Below are 21,514 nucleotides of genomic sequence, written 5' to 3'. Positions count from 1 at the left end.
CCTGTTCCTCCACGCAAGGTTCAACAAAATGAACCTTATTAAAAGATTCAGGAAATCAAGGCAGAGACTGGCAAAATAATTGCGTACTTAAAATGGCACACAGCCATTGACATGGTCTGAGGTATAGTTTTTAATCAGTTACACGGTCCTATGTGTTGCTAGTAGTCAGAACTACTCGCTGCTGCATAATGTGATGATAATTCATATTATCCTCTCTAGATTAAGGGCAGTGTAGCTCTCCTAAGGATTTAATACTCGCTGGATAAAAGACCATTTCACTTCAGATAAAATGAGAGTAACACTCCTTATGGTTTGAGAGTCAGACCAGAGTAGAATCTTGGTGTGTTTTGTTAGCAAATTCAATTTAAATTCTTAAGAAGCTTTATTTTTATTCCTTTCAACATCGCTAGACCTCACAATGTTGAATATGAAAAGGAAGTATCAAAGAACATGTCCTGAGTCTATGTTTGAATTATGTAGTGAAGCCTCAAAAGTAAATACTGTATATTTGGGTATTGATCATTGCATGATAAACCTGTATCCTCAGTATTCTATAGAAGTGATCTGTCATTTTTAAGATACATTTTACATATTTATTAATTTCTTGACAGTCACACTAATCTAGGCCAACTGAAATGGTAGGAGAGCAGAAGCACTTAAGAGATTTAGTCAACTGCCCCTACTAATCCTGTCATTGCCCTTATCACCACTAGAGGGAGTATTGTGTATCTATATACAGCAGGGATAATCGAATCTGATCGAATCCAAATCCAGCCAACAATTAGTGCTACTGATTGGTCAGATTGTCATCACACCTGAGTGTCAGCTGGGGAGGGTGGGTGGACCACCAGCAGTTCTGGCCCTAGAGGACTGTGATTGGACGATCTCTGGCATACAGTACATAAAGTACTTTATACATATACGTGTTGAAGAGCAGAGACATTTTCGGTCTTTCTGGAGACACTGGAAACCTTGGACATGCACATGGGCATGTACAGACCTCACACGTGCACACACACACCCAAATCATAATATTTGGACACTTACACAGTGGACTGTGTGTGTGTGTGTGTGTGTGTGTGTGTGTGTGTGTGTGTGCGTGCGTGCGTGTGCGTGTGTGTACCCCCAGCTTCCCAGTGTCTCCAAAAAAAGCTTGAGAACAGTGTGGGTGTTTGTGGGTGTTTCCACATGGACACATGGACACATTATCACAGATGTTAACTCATCATCATGGTTGGTGCCTTACATGGCAGCCAATCACTGTTGGTGTGTGAGTATGTGAATGGGTGAATGAGAAGCATCAATTGTACAGCACTTTGGATAAAGGCGCTATATAAATGCAGACCATTTACCTTCAGCCTTATGCAGAAACATGTCTACTATTTGTTGATAATTTTTTGGACCAACATAATTGAACTGGAACTATTTTCTTTAAAAAAATAAAATGTAATATCAAGAGAGAACACTCCTTATGTTTCTGAGAAGCTACCAAGAGCTTGGCTCTGTGTATAACTCAAAGTATTTAAGTAATGCCAGCTTGGCACTGCTCACCACAGCCTCGAACATCACATTGTATCTGCTGTTCATTAAGTTTACCATTCGAGCCTCTAAGGGTTTAATCAGACGAGCTCGTTATGATTAAAGGAAGCCCCATAAAGAGCTGCGCTTACTCACGATTTCCTCCGCACATCAAAGGCAGAGGAAGCTGTGGTCACGGCCGCAAAAGAACAGCGGTTTTACGAGTAACCGGAAACCTCGCACAAACAGAGACACCGCAAACTCGCATCATTCGGGGTCATCGCACATTTCACCGGACAGTACGCGCACGTACACCCCTGTGAAAGAGTGTATCGTTCAAATGTGCCCCCCTTGGCCAATCCTCAAAATACAAGCTTTGAATACAAACTTTCTCCCCGTATGTCAAGTCATGTTTTGTGTTGCGTTATTAATTAAAACAAATCTCCCAGAATAAATCTGCAAAAAATGTCCCCTGAATTCAGTCTGAGCCACCAGTACAGAGTAAACATTGCAGTCATTTCAGCACCATATTTATCTGGGAATATTTTAAGAATATACTCTAACTTTCCCTTGGCAAGTGGACAGGGTGAATGTGTGAAACAGGGGGGATGCTGGACAGATCAGACTTTATAATAAGGGTCCATGAATTGGCATCAACTAATATAGTCAACATTAATTAATTGATGTACAAATACATTACTTAAGCATGAAATTACATTTTCATTAGTTAATGTATTTGTCAACTATTAACTTATGCATTTGTTACATGGACATTTATGCTTTAAACCATAAATCATAGGATACATAAATATATAATTAGTTAACCATTAACAAAAAACATTAACTGATTTTTTTCATTCCAATATGAATTGGCATTAAGTAATGTAGTTGAGTAATTAATTAAGTTATTAATGAATGATGTATCAATACATAAACAATGCTGGAGAGATTACCTACTCGGTGACTAATTAGTTAACTAGTAGTTTATGTAGTTTATGTAGTTTAGGTAGTTTATGTAGTTACATAAATTCATGGCAATTCATGTAATATTATTGTAAAGTGAAAAAACCCATTTTGGTTTTTTGGTTTTTCCTGTGGTGTTCAAGAAATTATTTAAATACGCATTTTATGTTTGACATTAAAAAGAAATAATAAAATGTGGTTCAGGTTCTTCATCTCTACAACTCTAAAGGGTTGTGTTTCTACACGTTGTGTCAGATCAGTGATGAACTGATCAGCTTCAGCAGCCAGTGCCCTGTGTGTGTCCTCCACACAACAGCCTACTTCCATCAAGCACCATATTTCTGGACAAAAGATTTACAATAAATTAACCAAAGAGCATGGTTTAAACTCTTTTTTTTAATTTAATGTCAAATTACACAAATTAAAAAAAATTATACAGAAAAGGCATGATTGATAACATTTATAAAACTGTACAACAGAGTTCCTTTCAAAGGGTCTCTCAGGTTACAGGTAATCCAAATACTGTATAAATACAATTCAATATATGTCTCTTGTTTGAGCTGCTTGCTACAGGTTCAAAACAGGAATGATATTCCACCTCCCCAGAATGCAGTCGAAGGGAGGTTAAATAAATAAGTATGACATTGTAATAGCCATTGAGTGTGTGTATATAAGTGCTGGGTCAAAGGTTCTGACTGCTGCCTCAACAGTTTAACAAATAACTTAAGACTGATATTAACACATTTACTCACTGAACGTCTCGGACAGGTTATGAGGCTAATTTAAAACTGAGCACAAACAGTATGGATGCAGAGCAGACTCTCAGAAAAAAAGGGTTCTTTGGCTTGTCTCCATAGAGGAACCCTTTTTACTTCTCTATGGAACCCTCTATCATAGGTGTGAAGCGTGAATGCTCTCGGACAAAGAACCATTTTGCCCGACAAAGAACCCTTTAACTAGATATGGTTCTTCTACGGAATAACAGGGTTCCTTTTGCAACCATTTTTTCCTGAGAGTGTGTTTACTCTGTGTGATAATGTGTTAAAAGGCATTCAAAATCCATAAAAACAGCAATTTATAAAGATGGGCTATGATGGTGTCGAATTGGCTGAGTCCGTTATTGTCATGGTTTGGGGTGAATTGAAAGGTTCAATGATTAATTACTTTATTGTCCAGATAATATCACCCTGGGATGAGTCACTGCAATGGGACAAGCCGTTGAGTCCAATTACATGCTAACGCTTAGCCTGTGTCCATTGTGTTAGTGTCAGGAAGATAAATGATGTAAACTTGTCTTACAGCAGGGAGGGCTTTAAGGCTAGAGAGGTGATTTGAGGCTAACGCGTTCAGGCTACGCGCTCTCACCGACCCCCGTCCCAAGCGCGTTGCCTTCACGACAGGTGGTACATGCCGTACCCGTTGGGCGTGGCGTAGAGTCCGACAGGCGCGAGGGGCAGCATGGGCCGGTGGAAAGGGTACGACTGTCCGTAGAGCGAGGCGCCCTGGAGCGGGCCGTTGAGGGGGAAGGGGAAGGCCAGTCCCGGGTGCAGGATGGGCTTGGCGGCCATTTTGAGCTTCTCCAGCTCGGCCTCCTGCAACCTCTTGGCCTTGGCGCGCCGGTTCTGGAACCAGATCTTCACCTGGGTCTCGGTGAGGCAGAGGGAGCCGGAGAACTCGGCCCGCTCGGCGATGGACAGGTACTGCTTCTGCCGGAACTTGCGCTCCAGGGCGAGGAGTTGCGACGTGCTGAACGGCGTGCGCGGCTTGCGGTTGGTCTTGTGCTTCCGCAGCGGACAGCTCGGGCTCAACTGCCCTGAGGAGGGAGAAACACGGTCACTAATGTATCCTAAAAACCACAACAACAAGAACAAACAACATCAACTGGCCTGCTGAGGAAGACGCAGTCACAAATGTATCGTAAAACAACACCGACAAACAACAACCAACAACAATGATGACAACGAAACAACAAAAATAACAATAATTATAATAAGACTAATAATAATGATGATAATAACACTAATAATAATAATGACAATACTAATGATAATAATAATGATCACAAAAATAATGCTGATAAAACTATTATAATAACAATAATAGTATTGATGATGACAATAATAATAATCATGTTGTCATTGTCATCACCATTCTTGTTTTTGTATAATATCAATCTTGTATTTTTATCAGGATATTATACATTTATATTATATGTATATTGTATAAATGTATATTATACATTTTATTTATAAAGCCATATTAGCTGTACGAATGCCATTTCATGGAGGCACATCTGGATGAGCACATGCAATATATCTGAACCAAAAATATACCTGAACCAAAAATGAATGCAGTTGAATGTGGCCCAGAATGCTTTGCAGCATTATTTTCTTTTTCAGCACACAGCCTTCGACACATATTGCATTTTTACTACATACAACACTATAACAGCATTATATTAACTAGCTACAATTAACTGATTCATTAAATTAATTCTTACCATTAAATTAATTAAATGCATGTTTGACAAGTACAAGAATTTTTACTTTTTTATTCAAGAAAATAATGTGAAGAATTCATAAGCATTGGAAAAATTGGTCAGGATAAGCTGCCAAAATAATAGAACAATGAGGCGACGCTGAAGGTGTCTTTATTTAACATCGCATTGGGATATTATATCGCTAGGAACATTGTAAAGTGTCCCAGCATAACACTAAAATATTAATGACTTATTCAATAGCTTGTCACATAGAACAATAAAACCCATGTGAGGGAGATTTAACAAGCAATAAAACTCTAAAAGGTGCGTCTTTCCAAACTAAGAAAAATAATGATCTAATAAATCATTTGAAAAAGTCTTTATATTAACTTATATAATTACAACAAAACTATGCACATAAAAAAAAACATTTCTAGAAAATGTCATTGCAACATGTCATTTTGGCTGTACGGATTATATTGACAAATATGTTAAATCACCCTTTCTGTGAATTTGTGTGCACTTTGAAATTCGGTGAACTTCTATATAAAATAAATTCCATAATATTGCTTGTTGTTCAGCGCTTTAAATAAAGGTACGAATCAGGCCTAAGAAGGTGCAAATGCCTGTCTCTGGGGCGGTACCTTATAGGAACATAAAACTGTACCCGTAGCCAGCAAGACGTAATTAATCTGTACCTTTATTTTTTGCTTAGAATACATACTAATTTGTACCTGAAGAGAACATTACTGTACTTCCAGGGTACATTTAGAAAATTTGAACCTTGAAGAACAAAAATGTACTTTTTCACAGAGGAATTCAAAGTTAATGCTGAACCACAAAGTAGGCCTATGAAGATCTTAAATCAATACAGACATTGAGTGCTGACCAAAACCAGCAGAAATTTAATTTAAAATAATGTTTATGCTTATGTAAAGTGTGTCTTAAGTTATTATTTTTTCATCTCAGATTAAGGAATTACGTATCACACTCTCCAAGTAACTCAGTGTGTTGGAATGCTCAAAGTTCACTGAGCTGGGATCTGAAGACAACAACTGCTGGAGTGAGGCAATAGTCATAACATTAGGATATTATTCACAATTGTCATTTGCTAGTATATTTTCACAACTGAAGACACATATTAGCCGCTGATATTGAAGGTATCCAAGCCCTAAATGTCAAGAATCACCACCAATTCTAGCTAGAATATAAAAATGTAAAGCATTATAATCTTGTGCATGGGTAAATGAAAAATACAAATACAATACAAGTGTATGCCACACTAAAAACATGTATACATACAAGTCTCCATATTAGAGCTATAGGTAAGTTAAGTAGTTATTTTCCTGTGGTTTCTGTGGGTGGACATTGGCATTGTACTTCTGCGTCCTGACAGGATGACTTTCATCTTCACACTTTTCAGTAAACAAGGTGCTGTATGTTTCATGTGCCTTAGTGTGAGCAGGAATTTTAGATAACTTTTTAATTATCATTTTAGAGATGTATTATGATTAAAGTATATGCATCAATGAACGCAGGTTATTAAATTAGATAAGCCATCCACGACAGGTTGTCACGTTTAATTATCATAAATATCACGATTTTTATTTTATTGTATGCCCTTATCGAATGCAAGAACATGCGGAGGGAGCAGGTCTGAATTGGTGAACACACTTACTGGGCTGAGGGGGAAACCCTGAACTCCTGGCCCAAGGTGCGCTGTCCTCCGGCTCAGATGCTTCTGATTTAACCGGTGATGTCGGGACGAAGTGTTTTGGAAATCCCTCCAGACTGTGACCATCTCTGGAAAAGTATACGTAATTGTGCGTCCTAGATGCACACATTAACGTTCCCGCAGTTTTCCCAGTAAACTCACTGTCAGGTTTTCGGTCCGACATCAGCGCTTCCACGCTGAAAGGTAAACGTGACGCTCTGTCCTTTGGCGTCGACTCCAGTCGAATATCCTCATCGGAAGAACAACTGTCCTTTGAACTAATTGGGGAAGACATCTCTCTGAGAGTCTTTCCAAAATTACTGGATTAATTTTACTGACACACACACACACACACCAGAGACGGCTCCACTATCGGCGATTCAAAAGCACGAGGTCTTGAGTTTGACGGGCAACTGTGTGAAACATGGAAAAAGTTCACAGAGTTAGTGAAACTTCCGGCCAATCGCTGGGCTGCCAAAACCAAACACCGACTCTGATTGGTTCTTGATTTTGGCAATCACATGATGTGTTTGGGGAAGAAACAAAAAGTTTACAATTTGGTTCGAAGGGGTCCAGACTTTGAAGCGCTGCTGCGACATCCCTTGGGATAATTTCGGGTAAACCAAAGCACCACTCGGCTGATTTGCACATAATTGCATGGGCAAGTAAATGGGAGGGATTTCTGGAAAAAGACTAAACAGCTCGTTCAGGTTCCTTAGACTGCAGGGGACTTTTCTGTGTTATTGAACGCCAAAAACTGAATTTGGAAAAAATATCTTATTGATATAGTTCACATAAAGACTGTAAAATAGTAAAGTGACTGTTTTAAATTGAAGCTTTGCGCTCTTCACGTAACATCCCAAATCATCTATATGTAAACAAATCAAGTGTATGCTAAGTGCTAGCCAACAGAAACGTCTGCTATGATAGTAGAATTATTCAGGGCATCAATGTAAAGCAAGTGTGTTTCCTCTAAATGTGTTGTTCTACTACAAGCAGTCCTGGACATTCTAAGCCAACAATTCAAATCAAAGCGATTACAAGATCATCTTAACCGTCACCACGATAGACGTGTCTATTGTTTTCTTCTATTCGTTTCCATAGTGAGTCATTAGGCAGTGTTAATTTGTCTTTTAACACGTACAAATATGAGGAACAAAGAACCTATTATTGTGACACCACAATTGAAAGTAATGCCAAACTATTAAATCTATCATGTAAAATTTTCCATGGTTTCACTTTTACATTCGTAAACTCATGCATTATTCAACACCTTGAAATCATTGCTTGATGGGTCGACTGTGACATACATACATTTTTTTTTTTCTGAAATAAAACAATAATAGTAAACATTTCTAAAATGATACTGTTTTCTAACAGGATCATACTTTTACATTTTCAACTATTCACTTTTCAACTATACTAAGTGATAGAAAGCACCTCGTTATATGTATATTTAGAATTACGTTGGCAAATGTTATACATGCAAGTCACGTCGAGCTGAGCTGTATCGTTAGTCTCCATTAAACATTTTTGTTCTGAAAAAAAGAGAAAAAAAAACATGGCTCTCAGTAAAAGTACAACATAAATAATACGCGTTTTAAAAAATGTTGTTAAAGTGTTGTTGATTGGTCCGAGCATTCCGTGCGCGGCTTCAGCGGCGGGGTGAGATTTCCTGGTACCGCCGTTCCCACGTGTCTAAGCGATTATTAAATAGGGCAATTTCGCAGACGAGCTGAGGTTGTCGACAGGCGCCAGTAGCGGCGAGATCAAAGCGACGCTCCTCGGGGGAAGTAACTGCTGCAGTTTTGCGGCTCCACTCCGGAGCGCTTCCCCGCACGTCACGCCCCTACCCCAGGGCATCCTGTCGATCATAATACGGCCCCTTAGCAGACGGCCCGAGAGAGTTCAAGATATTGAGATAAATGTGACATATTCGCACACACACAGGAGTTCCAAAAAAAAAAAAAGTTCTCAGTCTTCTATCTAGGCCTACAGTTTGCTAACATACTCTCGTCCAATTTCGCTTTGACGTCATGGGCCACTAGAAAAACAAGACTTGGCTTAAGAAGATAAGTGCATTCTTGTATTTATGTTTTTATTTATTTGTGTGTGTGTGTGTGTGTGTGTGTGTGTGTGTGTGTGTGTGTGTGTGTGTGAGTGTGTGTGTGTGTGTGTGTGTGTGAGGTTGATCCATGCCTGTGCCGGCAGCTTCAGTATGGAGGGTACAATTATGAAAAATCACACAGGCTCTTTTCGCGTAGGATTGGACGCCTCTCTTGAGGCTGAATCAGTCAAAGAAGGGGTGCACAACTCTGGAGGGCCCGTCTGCAAACTGGTTTATGTTCCAAAATGTACCTTCATTTATTTTTCTGACCGCTCTAGAAATAATGCTGGTTCACTCCTGTACTTGAGCAGAGTAACATCTTTAGGATACACTAGCAGTCTGCAGCTGTAGCTGGTCCATATACAAATATGTCTGCTCAAGACAATATTTAGCTAATTAAATAACTGAGAGCAGAAGTTGGCTGAAAATCCTGAAGCGGATCAGCCCATTCACCCCTGCGTCAAAGGCTCCCCCAGTGTAATGGTAGTGCCTTTGTTTTGCCACTGGGTGGTAAATCAACAATAAAATACTATTTCAAAATCCATAATTGGAACAATGAATGAAGCTGCTGCAACTGGACAGTGTTGTTGTTTTCATTGAGGAGGAACACAGGGATGCTTAAATCTACACTTCCTTATCAGGTGAGCGGAGCTATTGAGTGTCCACCCACCTGAAGGTATCAGACCTAAACCAAAAGCCAAAGCTTTTTCAAAGTATGGGAATTTGGCATGTAATCAGCCTTCAGTTCATGCTATTTGAAAAATGGGTTTTATATTTCTGCTTACCGTCTTCACTGGTTCTCCATCGGCGTGCACCATTATTTTCAATGGCTCTTCAGATCACACGGCTAAGGTTAATAATGCTACTAATGCCGACAATGTGAAATTACGTGTGTAGTGTTTTCCGTTTGGGTCCGGCGCCGTGCTAAAATGTATAGCCGATTGTGCAAGGCAGTTGGAAAGATTATGGGTTTTAGGCAAGCTCGAAAATTGCTGCCATTACATTGTTATTATTAACACCTAGTAATTAGGAATCTGGTATCCCTCACTGCTAACAGAGGTTTAGCTATAATGAGGGAAAATTGCTACCTTCCTGAGGTGAGTGGCGCCTGCTCCAATTAGATTTAAGCAGCAGACTATTATGTCAAAGGCGAATATCTCGTGTCATTTGAGCTAATAGAGCTCGTACAAAGAGAAGCATATCTCCGTAAGTATGTATGCGATCTGCTGTTTAACATACCTGCGTGTCCACATGGGTCAGGTCTGGAGCCCCGACAGACAATAAAGCCATGGCAAGAAATATCCATGGCAAGATGGCAGGAAATACCAATTTAAGAATAAAGATAAAGAAATATGCAGTGCAGTCCATAAGTATTTGGACAGGTCACATAATATCTATTTAAATACCCAGAAATGAAAGCTGACAGTCTCTAGTGTAAAATTATGTGCTGGAGTACGGAGCCAAAAAGTGTGTCACTGTCCCAATACTTACGGACTGCACTGTATATATACACAGTAAAATCTCCCGGGTTAAGTCAACTCTTACCAGAATACATCAGCAGAGACCATATTTACCCTGTAATAGTTAAATTAGCTCTGAATGTTTTGCTGTGTATATGCTGTGCAGGGGTGCGGGGGAAACTTGATTTATAACCAGAGGTTTATAGGTGCACGTCCCAAGGGGTGCTGCTATTGGTAGCTTTCTTAACCTGAATTGCCTCAGGAAATATCAAACTGTAATAATTGGTACCATCTGAACAGCTTGTTATGCAATATGTCCCAATTAGCGTGTGCAAACAAGATAAGTACCTGACTTAATACTTAGCAGGGAATGTTTCCCTACATCATCATAATCATAATCATGAAGAGCAGTAACAATAAATATGGTATACAAACCACAAAGATATGAACCCAAACACAGTGTGAAAGTGGAGGTTATAATAATAATAATAATGATCATTACGATGGTGTAGTAATGGCATCTCATCACTGGTTTGCTTATAAACGCACGTAAAAGTTTACAATGCAGGAATGATATTAATGATTTCAGTCAAAGAAAGATTTTTTTTAAATTAGTGTAAATTACAAGTTACAAAGTACCAAGCATCAAAGACTTCCGAACCTCACTTCCCAACGCGCTCACATCTCAGAGGCTCTCCTGTAATATTCCATAAAAGGGGGAAAAACGGGAATGTTGGAAGCTAAGACCCCCCCCCCCTGTAAACAGGAACAAATTGGCATGGTCGTAACCGGCCTGGTGTGACGGCAGTAACCGGATCGGCGAGCGGAGGGAGGCATGCTCCTGGAGCGGAGTGACTTGGAGCCCAGCGTTTGACACACTAACTCCGTCCCATAAAAGGCCCATTTAAGTGCCTCTGTGGCGCTCTTATTACAGCATTGTGGAAGCGTCATTTTCTGTAATCATAGCAGGATTATAGCCGTGGTGTGTAGCCGGGCTGATAGCTTCGTTAGGCTCCGTGACTCATCACATTCTCTGCGTGAGACTTTGTAAAGCCAAGGCCCAGGCTCAAATGAAAGGCTTTCGCATTGCCTCTGGAGACGTGACAGACAAGGCCACGATAACAGGGCGGTAATGAGGTGTAATGGGGTTATAAAATCAAGTCAAGCTCGCTTGTTTGTGGGTTCATTCCTCAACTGCTTAAACGGGAGGGAGTACACCGCAGAAAATGTCTGCCTTTGCCAATGTTTGAGTCTTGTAATGACACTTAACATGTTATATGAGACCAAAGGCAATTTGAAAATATAAGCCTGTTTTAAGTGAAGTTTTCACTTGACAACTGAAATTGTTTTACCCCAATGGCAAATCTTCAACTTATTTTTCAGTTAGTTCGTACCAAAAATGTGAATTACGGAGGTTCCCAAAGCTCCCAGTATCCACCTACAAAACATTTTGTCTTGTCTTGCCCATTCAAGTTGACCACATAATTCCAGCTAACAAACCCCCCACAATCCACCCCCCCCCCCCTCACAATGGTTCCACAATTGTGTCCTCCACCTACACCGACCGGACCAGTCCCCCCCCCGATCCCTGTAATGGGCACAGAGGGAATGGGAACAGGGTCGTCTGTGAGAAATCTTCCTCACCTGGAAGCAGAGGAATTCCTAAGCCATGTGACATAAATCAAACCAAGCCGATGTACAGGTAACTGTGAGGCACTGAGATGGGCTCATGGTGGCAGTGGGAGCAGAGTGACATGAATTGAAAATAAAAAATAAAAAGTGGAAAAATAATCACTGAAAATGTGAACACTGAGGAGGAGGCGGAAGCTTTGTCCAAAATAATAAACTCATTTGGGAAATATTAAACTGCCCCTTGCTTCTGTGGCAGCTATTAAAACTAAACACTTTAAGTTCCAGAAATTGTGTCAGCCGTGATTGGGTCTTTTAACATCTCACTCAAAGTGACGTTTATTCACGATGAGTCCCTGACGGCTTGCTCACAGAGCTAGCATTTCATAATTAACATATCAACACTCTCCATGTGGCCAGGCTGGGCGCCTGGCTGTGTCATTTCTGCGCTACAGTCAATGTGTCAGGGCTGTCAGCACCAGGGCTCTAATCCAGGCGCTGTTTAAAAAAAAACCCCTCACTTCACACTTAAACAGGAGCATTTCTCAGCTACTCAAACCCATGTCCAACCTGACTAGTTTTTTTTAAAGGGAAAGGGGATGGAAAAACAGTTTTAGGGAGCTCATGTAGTTGTATTCTTTACAATGTTGCAGCCCATCATATACGCGCTTCAAAGCAAAAGCAAGGGGGGAAAAAAAACAGCGCTAGGGAGAATGAGAGCGAAAAAGAACCACGCAACGCTATCTGACACCTCGGTGTCGAGAGACTCCTTATTAATATGATCCTTCCTACCCCTGGGTCAGGGCAGACGCGGGGCTTTGACCCGGCGCTGTTTAATGAGGGGGTGACGCCAGGCCCCGGCTCCGCCCCGCCCCGCAGACCCGCCGCATGGGGAGATCAGTGGCGGCATCCGCCATCCCGCCGGCAGCCTGCGAGCGCCCACAGCAGGCGCCTTTCAACCCGAGCTCGGTGCCGTGCGTCTAATTGAGCGGCCGCTCCGTTCTTTAACTGTTGCCCTTGGATGTAGACGCTGGCACAGGAGGGGGGCCGGGGGGCGGGGGGGGGGGGCGCAGGCCCTGGGGGTGGAGGTGGTGTGAAAGGGCTTGTGACTCATTACAGGACAGACAAACACTATTCTGGCCAGCACAAACGCCTAACGCTTAATTCCACCTTCAAAGCGAAACAATGGGCAATATGCAAGAGCAACAAAGCTAATTGCTGTGTAAACTGACTTTGAATGCCTTGATGTCGGAGCAGGAATGGAAGGGTTTAAGCGGCTTGTTCTTTAACCATGACAGATTGCTTGGTAAATTGTACAAGTGCAGTAAGTGCAGTGTTGTAGTCTTTAGTTTGTTTCAGGGTTTGGAGTTGCTTTCGTTCCGCCGCATGCTGTGACCCTGCTTCACGCCCCCCTGGGCGGCGGTGGCCCGTGGGGGACCGGACGGGGACGGTCTGCCGCGACGGGCACTGGGGTGGAGGAGCTGATGCACCCCCTCTGAATCGGTCTCTTTCCCCCTGCAGTTTAGGGGGGGGTTTGTGTCCCTCTGACTGCCGATCTGAAGATAATTGTTCACTGTAACACTAGCCAGGAAATGAGCTGATCAGCTCCAGATGCAGGGAGGGGGGGGTTGAAAGAGAGAAAAGTCTCCAGTCTTTGACGTTTTTGCCCCTGGAGAGACCAAAGGCCTGATTTGTGTCAAGTCCTCTTGACAGAAAACGGCAGGTTTTAAAGAGCTATTAAAGAGGCACCCGACTTACTGAAGTCAGGACCTCAAAAACATTTTTGTCTCGACTCCGTCTGTGAAGCAGGCCAGGCTGACCTGTGTTTAAGGTTAAAAGCAACGGTAATTGAATGTGTCAAGTGCCATAACTGTCTAAATCATTTACGATGCTCCTCAGATGTCAACATACATTGACATGATTCATTTTCAGAGTTTCTTGTGTATTTAAAAAAAATAAAAATAACACTTACAACTTCAAAACAGGAGCTTCTTATTTCATGAATGATGCAACATATAGTATTGTGTACTTCTAATACTTCTAGTACTAATTTTCCCAGAAAGACTGAGAACATTTTGAAATGCAATTCATGAGATTCTGGGGACATTGAAGATGAATTAAATTAACTCTGTGATGGTTAGACTATGAATGTGTCAAGGCTGTTAAATGGACACATTTCTCTGTTCTGGCATGAACTATGTGTTCAAAGTTAAGGTAAAATATTGATTGACACCAGGGAATAGCACAATTCACACCAAGAAAAAACACTGCCATTAAAGACAATGCTTCTCCCTAATTAAACAAATGATGCATCAAAATATTGCAGGGATAAAAGTGAAAATGAGAATTTTACCATTTGGTCATGTGGACAACCTTATGGCCAGTCCGAGAATGGCCAGCTTTGACCAGTATGGCAAACTCTGGAGACTAGTGTCCGTGAAAATCCCAGGAGATCAGCAGTCTCTGGGATACTCAGTCATTCCACGATCAAAGTCACTTAGATCAAATTTTTTTCCCCATTCTGATGATTCGACATTCAAGTTTTTTTTATTTTCATTTTATTTTAAAAAGAAGAATTTCAACACTGGTCCTAATACCTCCAAACTTCATCAGCACACTCTGACTCAGGACCTTTTATGCAGTAACAGTGTACCGTGCACATTCATACATAAACTGCAGTGAAAATATCAATTCAACTGGTGCTCAGTTCATATGAGTCCACCATGGCCAGACTGGACTCAAATAAGCACTGTTTGAGTTGAATGAGCACGGGACGTTTTTACTGTGGCCTCTGGTGCCTACTTAAGATCAGTGATGTCAATTAGAGCCCCTTCCCATAGCCCCCTCAGGGCAGAAGCACGTTGATATTCTGATAAGCTGGAAGAGCTCCACTAAAATGGCCGAATCTGGTGAAGAGGCACAAGAGGGAGCATCACAAGATGGAGGTTTACAGGAGGAAATGTTTGACTGAATAACAGAATCAGCACTTACAGTGATTAAAAAAAAAAAGCAAAGGAGAAACATTTTTTTGCAAATTACGGCATTTGTATTGAGTTCGGAGTAACATATCCTTCCTTCCTTTCTTCCACAATGGACAATGGATTAATTTCTGTGGTGTGTGGTTGTGTGTGTGTGTGTGTGTGTGTGTGTGAGAGAGAGAGAGAGCGGGAGAGGGGATTAGAGACATAGAAAGATAGACTTTGAGGGAGAGAGATAGAAAGGGAGAGGGGTGAGAGAGAAAGAGAGAGGGTGAGAGATAGAATAATAGAGAGAGTAAATTAATGTTAATGGTTTGTGTGCAATTTGGAACCTCCCTTGCCACTAGACAGATGCAGAGACAGATGTGTTTTTGTATCACTGCACAGCTGTTACCACAGGATCCAGATGTTTAATTCTTGCAGATGACTATTGTGTAAATAAAAATGAAAAAAAGAACCAATTTAAACGACCTTTACCAGTCTGCTTTATTACTGGAAACCACCCAGCTCCAACTACACCAATCTGCTACTGTCAATTTGCTGGCATTGTGCGAACAGTCAAATTTCTCATGAGTTGTTAATATGAATTATTGCAGAGAAGCTGAATGTAATTTTGCTGTCTGAGTCAATATTCCAAATGCTGGGGATATTCTGTCTGGCAGATGAACAAACACCAAGAGTTAGCAAAGCACATATTTTCTTCCCAGCAGTCTTTGTTATGTAGTTTTATTTTTATGAACACTGGCGGGCTGTAGCGTAGTGGCTAAGGTACATGACTGGGACCCGCACGGTCGGTGGTTAGATCCCCGGTGTAGCCACAATACGATCCGCACAGTCGTTGGGCCCTTGAGCAAGGCCCTTAACCCTGCATTGCTCCAGGGGAGGATTGTCTCCTGCTTAGTCTAATCAACTGTGCATCGCTCCGGATAAGAGCATCTGTCTAATGCCATTCATGGTTACTGTACGTTATGGAATGGAGTAATTTAGTTATTGGTAATGTTGTTGCTTTGAGTGCTGATATGGTCTCCCTATCTGTAACTGTGGTGCCTGAGATGACACAGCATACAGTATATCCAAACTGCACTTTCATTCTTTGTTTTTTGAAGTATGTGTTGGCGCATGTCAACAGAAACGAAATACTCCATGTTACTTGGATATAAAATAAACATTGGATGGCATGGTGGTGCAGTGAGTAGGGCTGTCACCTCACAGCAAGAAGGTACTGAGTCTGAATTCTGGACAGGGCCTGTCTGCGTGGAGTTTGCATGTTCTCCCCTTGTCTGCGTGAGTTTCCTCCTGGTACTCCGGTTTCCTCCCACTGTCGAAAGACACGCAGGAGAGGTTAATTTGAGAGTCTAAATTGTCCTTGGATTATGAGCGTGTGAGTGAATGGTGCATGTGTCCAGTACAGGGTGTATCCCTGCCTTTCACCCAATGCATGTTGGGATAGGCTCTAGCCCCCATAGACCCTGACCAGGAGTAAGTGGTTTATAAAATGGATGGCTTTCGAGGAGAAGATGCAGTAAAATGTACAAGTAACTCCATCAGTTAAAGCTCACTGCTATTTTTACTGCAGTGTTTAAATGCTCGGCAGAAGTCACTTTGATTTCTTCCCTTCGATGCAAAATTACCTAGTAAGAAGCAACAACAACAGAGTAAAGAAGAAGAAAAAAAAGACAAAACAGCAACACGAACACCAGAAGACATTTCACACATTCCAATAAACATCACGGTTGGTGCTTGAAGATCAAAGCCGTGCTGTTCAGAATGAAGTGAAAATATGATTTGCTGCAAATGTGTGCAGTATGCGGACTGCGGTGTAAAACGCAACAACTCATTAAATTACTCATCTGTCAAAAGGTTGTAGGGAAAATTGCGCTTGATGTGTTACGCCCTGTGGAAAGATTTCAGCTACACCCTTCTCTCCATGTCTCACTGTCTGAACTGTCACATACGTCAATAAATCTACAGTACATACCTGTCTAGCTGTACAAAAAGAAAAACAAATTATTAAAAAAACATTCTGTCATTTCCATGTGGGTGTGACACTAATGCACGGTGGATAACACAGCTTCTATTACAGCTAAGTAGTATGTTAGTAGGGTAAAAAGAGAGCGAAGACAGGTAAAGCAAGCTTCCCTCCCTCGGTCCCTCCATCCAGCTTACTGTCTTTCTCTTCATTTCTTACGATCCATCAGTTACTTTTAAGTCAGAGTTTTAGAACTTTTTCTGTTTTGAATCAATTTTGAATCAAAGATGCTGTTTAGTCGGACAACAGTAGTTTGTCTCTTTTTACATATGTTATGATAAAAAAGAATCAAAAGTCCCTCCCTCTTCCTCCCTCCCTCTCTCTCTCTCTCCCTCTCACTCTCCCTCCCTCTCTCTTACTCTCCCTCTCTCCCCCTCCCTCCCTCTCTCTCCCACCCTCTCTCACTCCCTCTCATCCTCTCCCCCCTCCCTCTCTCCCCCTCCCTCCCTCTCTCTCTCTCCCACCCTCTCTCACTCCCTCTCATCCTCTCCCCCTCCCTCTCTCCCTCCCTCTCTCCCCCTCTCTCTCTCCCTCCCCCTCCCTCCCCCTCTCTCTCTCCCTCCCCCTCTCTCTCTCTCTCTGGAGGAATCCTCTCCGCCCCGTGGCTCAGAGGAGTGTGGGTGTCTGTGCAGGCCCAGGTCGGCCCTTTCGTAACGGGCGACGCCAGTGCCGAGCCCCAGAAGCTGGAGAGGTCGCCCGGGGCAACAATTATCAGATGATTTAGAGGAGAAAGATCCCTGACGCCTGCTGTACATCACGCCCAGTTTGGGCTGGCAGGGGACTGCCACCACTGTGCTGCAGACACTCTCTGCTCCAGTCTCTGCTCCAGTCTCTGCCCCAGTCACTACCCCAGTCACTACCCCAGTCTCTACCCCAATCACTACCCCTGTCTCTGCTCCAGTCTCTGCTCCAGTCTCTGCCCCAGTCACCACCCCTGTCTCTGCTCTAGTCTCTGCCCCTGTCTCAGGCCCCAGTCTCAGGCTCCAGTCACCACCCCAGTCTCTGCTCCAGTCTCTACCCCAATCACTACCCCAGTCACTACCCCTGTCTCAGGCCCCAGTCTCAGGCTCCAGTCTCAGGCTCCAGTCACCACCCCAGTCTCTGCCCCAGTCATCACCCCAGTCTCTGCCCCTGTCTCTGCCCCAGTCTCTGCCCCAGTCACCACCCCAGTCTCTGCCCCTGTCTCTGCCCCAGTCTCTGCCCCAGTCACTACCCCAGTCTCTGCCCCAGTCACCACCCCAGTCTCTGCCCCAGTCACTGCCCCAGTCTCAGGCACAGGCTGATGTTAAAAAGATGAATGGAGACAAGTGTGTGTGTGCACAAGTGTGCGTGTGTATGTATGTGTGTGCGCGCGAGTATGCATGGGCATGTGTGTGTCTGTGCATGTGTTTGCTTGTGCGTGTGTGTATGTATGTCTGCGTGAGTGTGCATGGGCATGTGTGTGTGTCTGTGCATGTGCTTGCTTGTGTGTGTGTGTCTGTGCGTGTGTTTGCTTGTGAGTGTGTGTGTCTGTGCCTGTGCATGTGTGTTTGCTTGTGAGTGTGTGTGTCTGTGCCTGTGCGTGTGTGTTTGCTTGTGCGTGTGCATGTGAGCATGTGGCTGTCTGCCATAAACCTCCTTAAGAATGATGTTAAATGAGCTGCATAGACAGAGAACTCACAACAAAGAAGTGATTGATTTGGTCTATATGAGCAGTTAAAGAAAAAAACTGTAAGTGCCATTAATTATTGCATATCAGCCATATTGTTTCCTAAGATTGATGTGCAGGTAAGCTGGAGAGGCACAGTTATAAACAGTGTTTCAGGCCGTTTTAATGTTGGGCCATTCAGGGGTTGCCTGGGATGGGAGCAGCAGGAGGCCAGAGCATATATCTGTAAATTACCCCAGTAAACCAGGACAACAGCCTCTGGTATGTCCCACGTGAAGGGCACCACCAACTCCCCGTGAGTTACTGGTGCTGCTCACTAGCTCTCTTTGAAATGGAAACAAGGGATCAAAGCCAGCCCGTCCGAAAGCGCTGAGCAGAATATATCAGCCGTTCGAGCTGATACTCCACGCCGTTTTTCAAGTGTGGCCACTTAAGAATAAACGCTCCAAGTTTCATCTAATGCGCCCGAACATTTGGAGGGATTGTCCTCCCCGTCTTGCGACAGCTGCAGTCTAAATTATGCGTTGCACCTACTTCACGAAACTGTGACCGAAATGAAACGGTGTCGAGGGTCTAAATGAACTGATTTACAACCAGGCTGAAAGAATTTGAAGAGTACGTCAAAACTAATGTGTTATACATCATTGTTGTCATGTGTTCTGCTGCAAACTGCAAAAGCACATTCCCGAAAGATCAGCCCCTCGGGTGAATCAACCTTGTCACAAGTTGGTTTCATACATCCTTACTACTTGTTTTGAACTTACTACCGCGTACTCTAAATATGATAACACATATTACGATAAATTGGGCAAGGCAAATGTGTGGCTGAGAAAACACATAAGCACAGTTTTTGCTTTGCATGTTTCAGCACATGAATCAGAAATGAACAGCGTAGAGATAATTACCGCTGCAATGAGAGCTGGCAGCTGTCTTAATTATACTTGGCATTGCACTTAACATTATCGTCACGCTTCGCTCCTCTTCTTCCTTGTTCTCTGTTTTATTTTTTTATCCTTTAGTGCGATGTTAAAAGCTCATCAGGTGGGACAATAAGCTATAATAACCTGGATAATGCCTCATTAGGAAAAGTTGTGAGTAAATAGTTCAGATGCAGACTATAAAACTGAATTTTGTAGATGTAATTGTAGTCATCCAGGATGAGTCCTCCAAGATCCCATAGTTCCCACAGCTTACGAAGTAAACCTCCCTTCCTGAAAGCATCTGTCAGCTGAACATGGCCGCCAAAGCCCTGCTGTATCTCTACAAAACCTTTTTGTGCATGTTTGCCAAAAATTAACCCTTTAAGCTTCATACTGGTTAAAGTCTTCGTTCTGGCTGCTTCTGACATAGTGATCATTCTTTCATGCCCTGTGGCACCACATACTAATAATCTCTTTAATCACCCAATACAAGTCATCATATTCACATCTCGTTATATAGGTTTAACCTTGGACCAGCAATTACTGTAATGTTTACAGATACTTTAATGTTAGTTTCCCTACAAAACTGCAAAGAGAGAACACCCTCAAGATGTACAGTATGTAGGTTTTCTCAGCTTTGACATATAAATTTGTTTGTGCAAGATACCAATTTGTATGGAGACTTTCTTCTGAACACTATAGAGAAGAGGGTAGTCTTCATTGAGATGAGGAAGCAGATTAATCCCGAGTGAGGTTTCATAGAGTTGCATATATCTGTGAAGAGCCCAAGTGTGTACTCAAGTGACACTTGCACCGTGTCTCTGTGACAGGGCCAGTCACAGCAATCGTCAACACTTCTGGGCTCGTTCTGAGGAGGCATTTCATCCTCATTCCTTCCGGGTGAAGATTGCAGCATTGCCTCACTAGCTGCTCTAATGGCACTGAGGCGTTGGGGAAAGGGCTGTAGCTGTCAAACGATGAACATATAATTAATATAATTAATCTGCGCGGTCTCGTGTGTGCTGTAAACTTACCTGATGTCTATGGCATGTTTGGTATCTTATAAATTATGAGATTAATTGTGTGGTTGCGGAGAAGTCAGCTAAACATGCAATTCACTGTTGTCATGGTGCTCAGCCAATCCCACACTTCCCTGTGTTCTCTCTCTACACTGTCTCTGCAGTCCTTCAAAGACATCTTCAGAGGTGCTTAGTCAGCACATAATGAGATGCGCTTTAGCCCAATCATGGACTAAGGTGCCCCATATAGAAAACCCATAGAAAGGCCTAGGAATGACAATGCATTTCAATGGTCATGTGTCTTAAAAAATGGTCATATAATCAAATATGCTGGTGTAGCATCTGTGTGTTAAGGAAGATGTAACGCGCAGGTCACATCCGTCTGTTAATGGAGATGTAACGTGCTAATCGCATCCGTCTGTTAAGGGAGATGTAACGCACAGGTCACATCCGTCTGTTAATGGAGATGTAACGCACAGGTCACATCCATCTGTTAATGGAGATGTTACGCACAGGTCGCATCCATGTGTTAAGGGTTTAAAGGCAGGAAGATACCATGTGATTACAAGCAATTCTCTCTCTCACAGACACACATACACATACATCACTCATTTAACTGCACATACAAATGTTTCCAAACAAATTGTCAACATGATGAATAGGTTTCACACTGAATAAAAAATAAAGATGATCTGGTGAGGAGAACACTGCCACAAAATGTATCATGGGCAATCAGGCAGGAGAATGAAATTAAAATGATACCGGCTTGATTAATGTGTTCTGACATGCAAATGTGTGTACTTTCACCTTGGGTATATCCCACATATAGTATTTCACAGCACCTTCTAAGCATAAGAATTCACAGTAGAATAGTTCTGTATGTCCTATTTTTATGGCTGGTTGTTACTTCATAAAGGTACAGTTAGTGCCTTGTGCAAGAAGAGCAAATCTACAAGTGTTAATTCACCTCTCTCACTGTATTAAATCAACTCCAGTATGGACAATACTGTATGTACTCTACATGTGCTCTGTACTCTGCAAAAAGTGCCA

The 21,514-nt window shown here is 42.4% G+C and overlaps 1 protein-coding gene across 2 annotated transcripts; it reads right to left on the bottom strand.

Annotated features, from left to right (window-relative positions):
* Positions 1-2,856: 2,856 nt before the first annotated feature.
* msx2b (muscle segment homeobox 2b) lies at positions 2,857-7,086 on the bottom strand. Of its 2 annotated transcripts, none has more exons than XM_061248879.1 (2): positions 6,639-7,086; positions 2,857-4,294 (listed from the first exon to the last, which is right to left on the bottom strand). In XM_061248879.1, the coding sequence occupies exons 1-2, from the start codon at positions 6,967-6,969 to the stop codon at positions 3,873-3,875; spliced, it is 753 nt and encodes a 250-aa protein (XP_061104863.1). In that variant the 5' UTR covers positions 6,970-7,086; the 3' UTR covers positions 2,857-3,872. The 2 variants fall into 2 exon arrangements, with proteins under 2 accessions (XP_061104863.1, XP_061104864.1); XM_061248880.1 differs by having other exon boundaries at positions 6,837-7,086.
* Between the last annotated feature and the right edge of the window lie 14,428 nt (positions 7,087-21,514).

The sequence above is a fragment of the Conger conger genome, chromosome 7 (assembly GCF_963514075.1).
Source record: "Conger conger chromosome 7, fConCon1.1, whole genome shotgun sequence".
In the NCBI taxonomy this organism is placed as follows: domain Eukaryota; kingdom Metazoa; phylum Chordata; class Actinopteri; order Anguilliformes; family Congridae; genus Conger; species Conger conger.
Note: the sequence above shows the minus strand (reverse complement) of the source record. Positions and strands in the feature narration are given on the sequence as shown.

Coding starts and splice junctions, on each gene's coding strand:
- msx2b (XM_061248879.1), bottom strand. CDS start 6,969: ATGTCTTCCCCAATTAGTTCAAAGGACAGTTGTTCTTCCGATGAGGAT. Junction 4,295..6,638: donor AGGGTTTCCCCCTCAGCCCA/GTAAGTGTGTTC, acceptor CTCCCTCCTCAG/GGCAGTTGAGCCCGAGCTGT.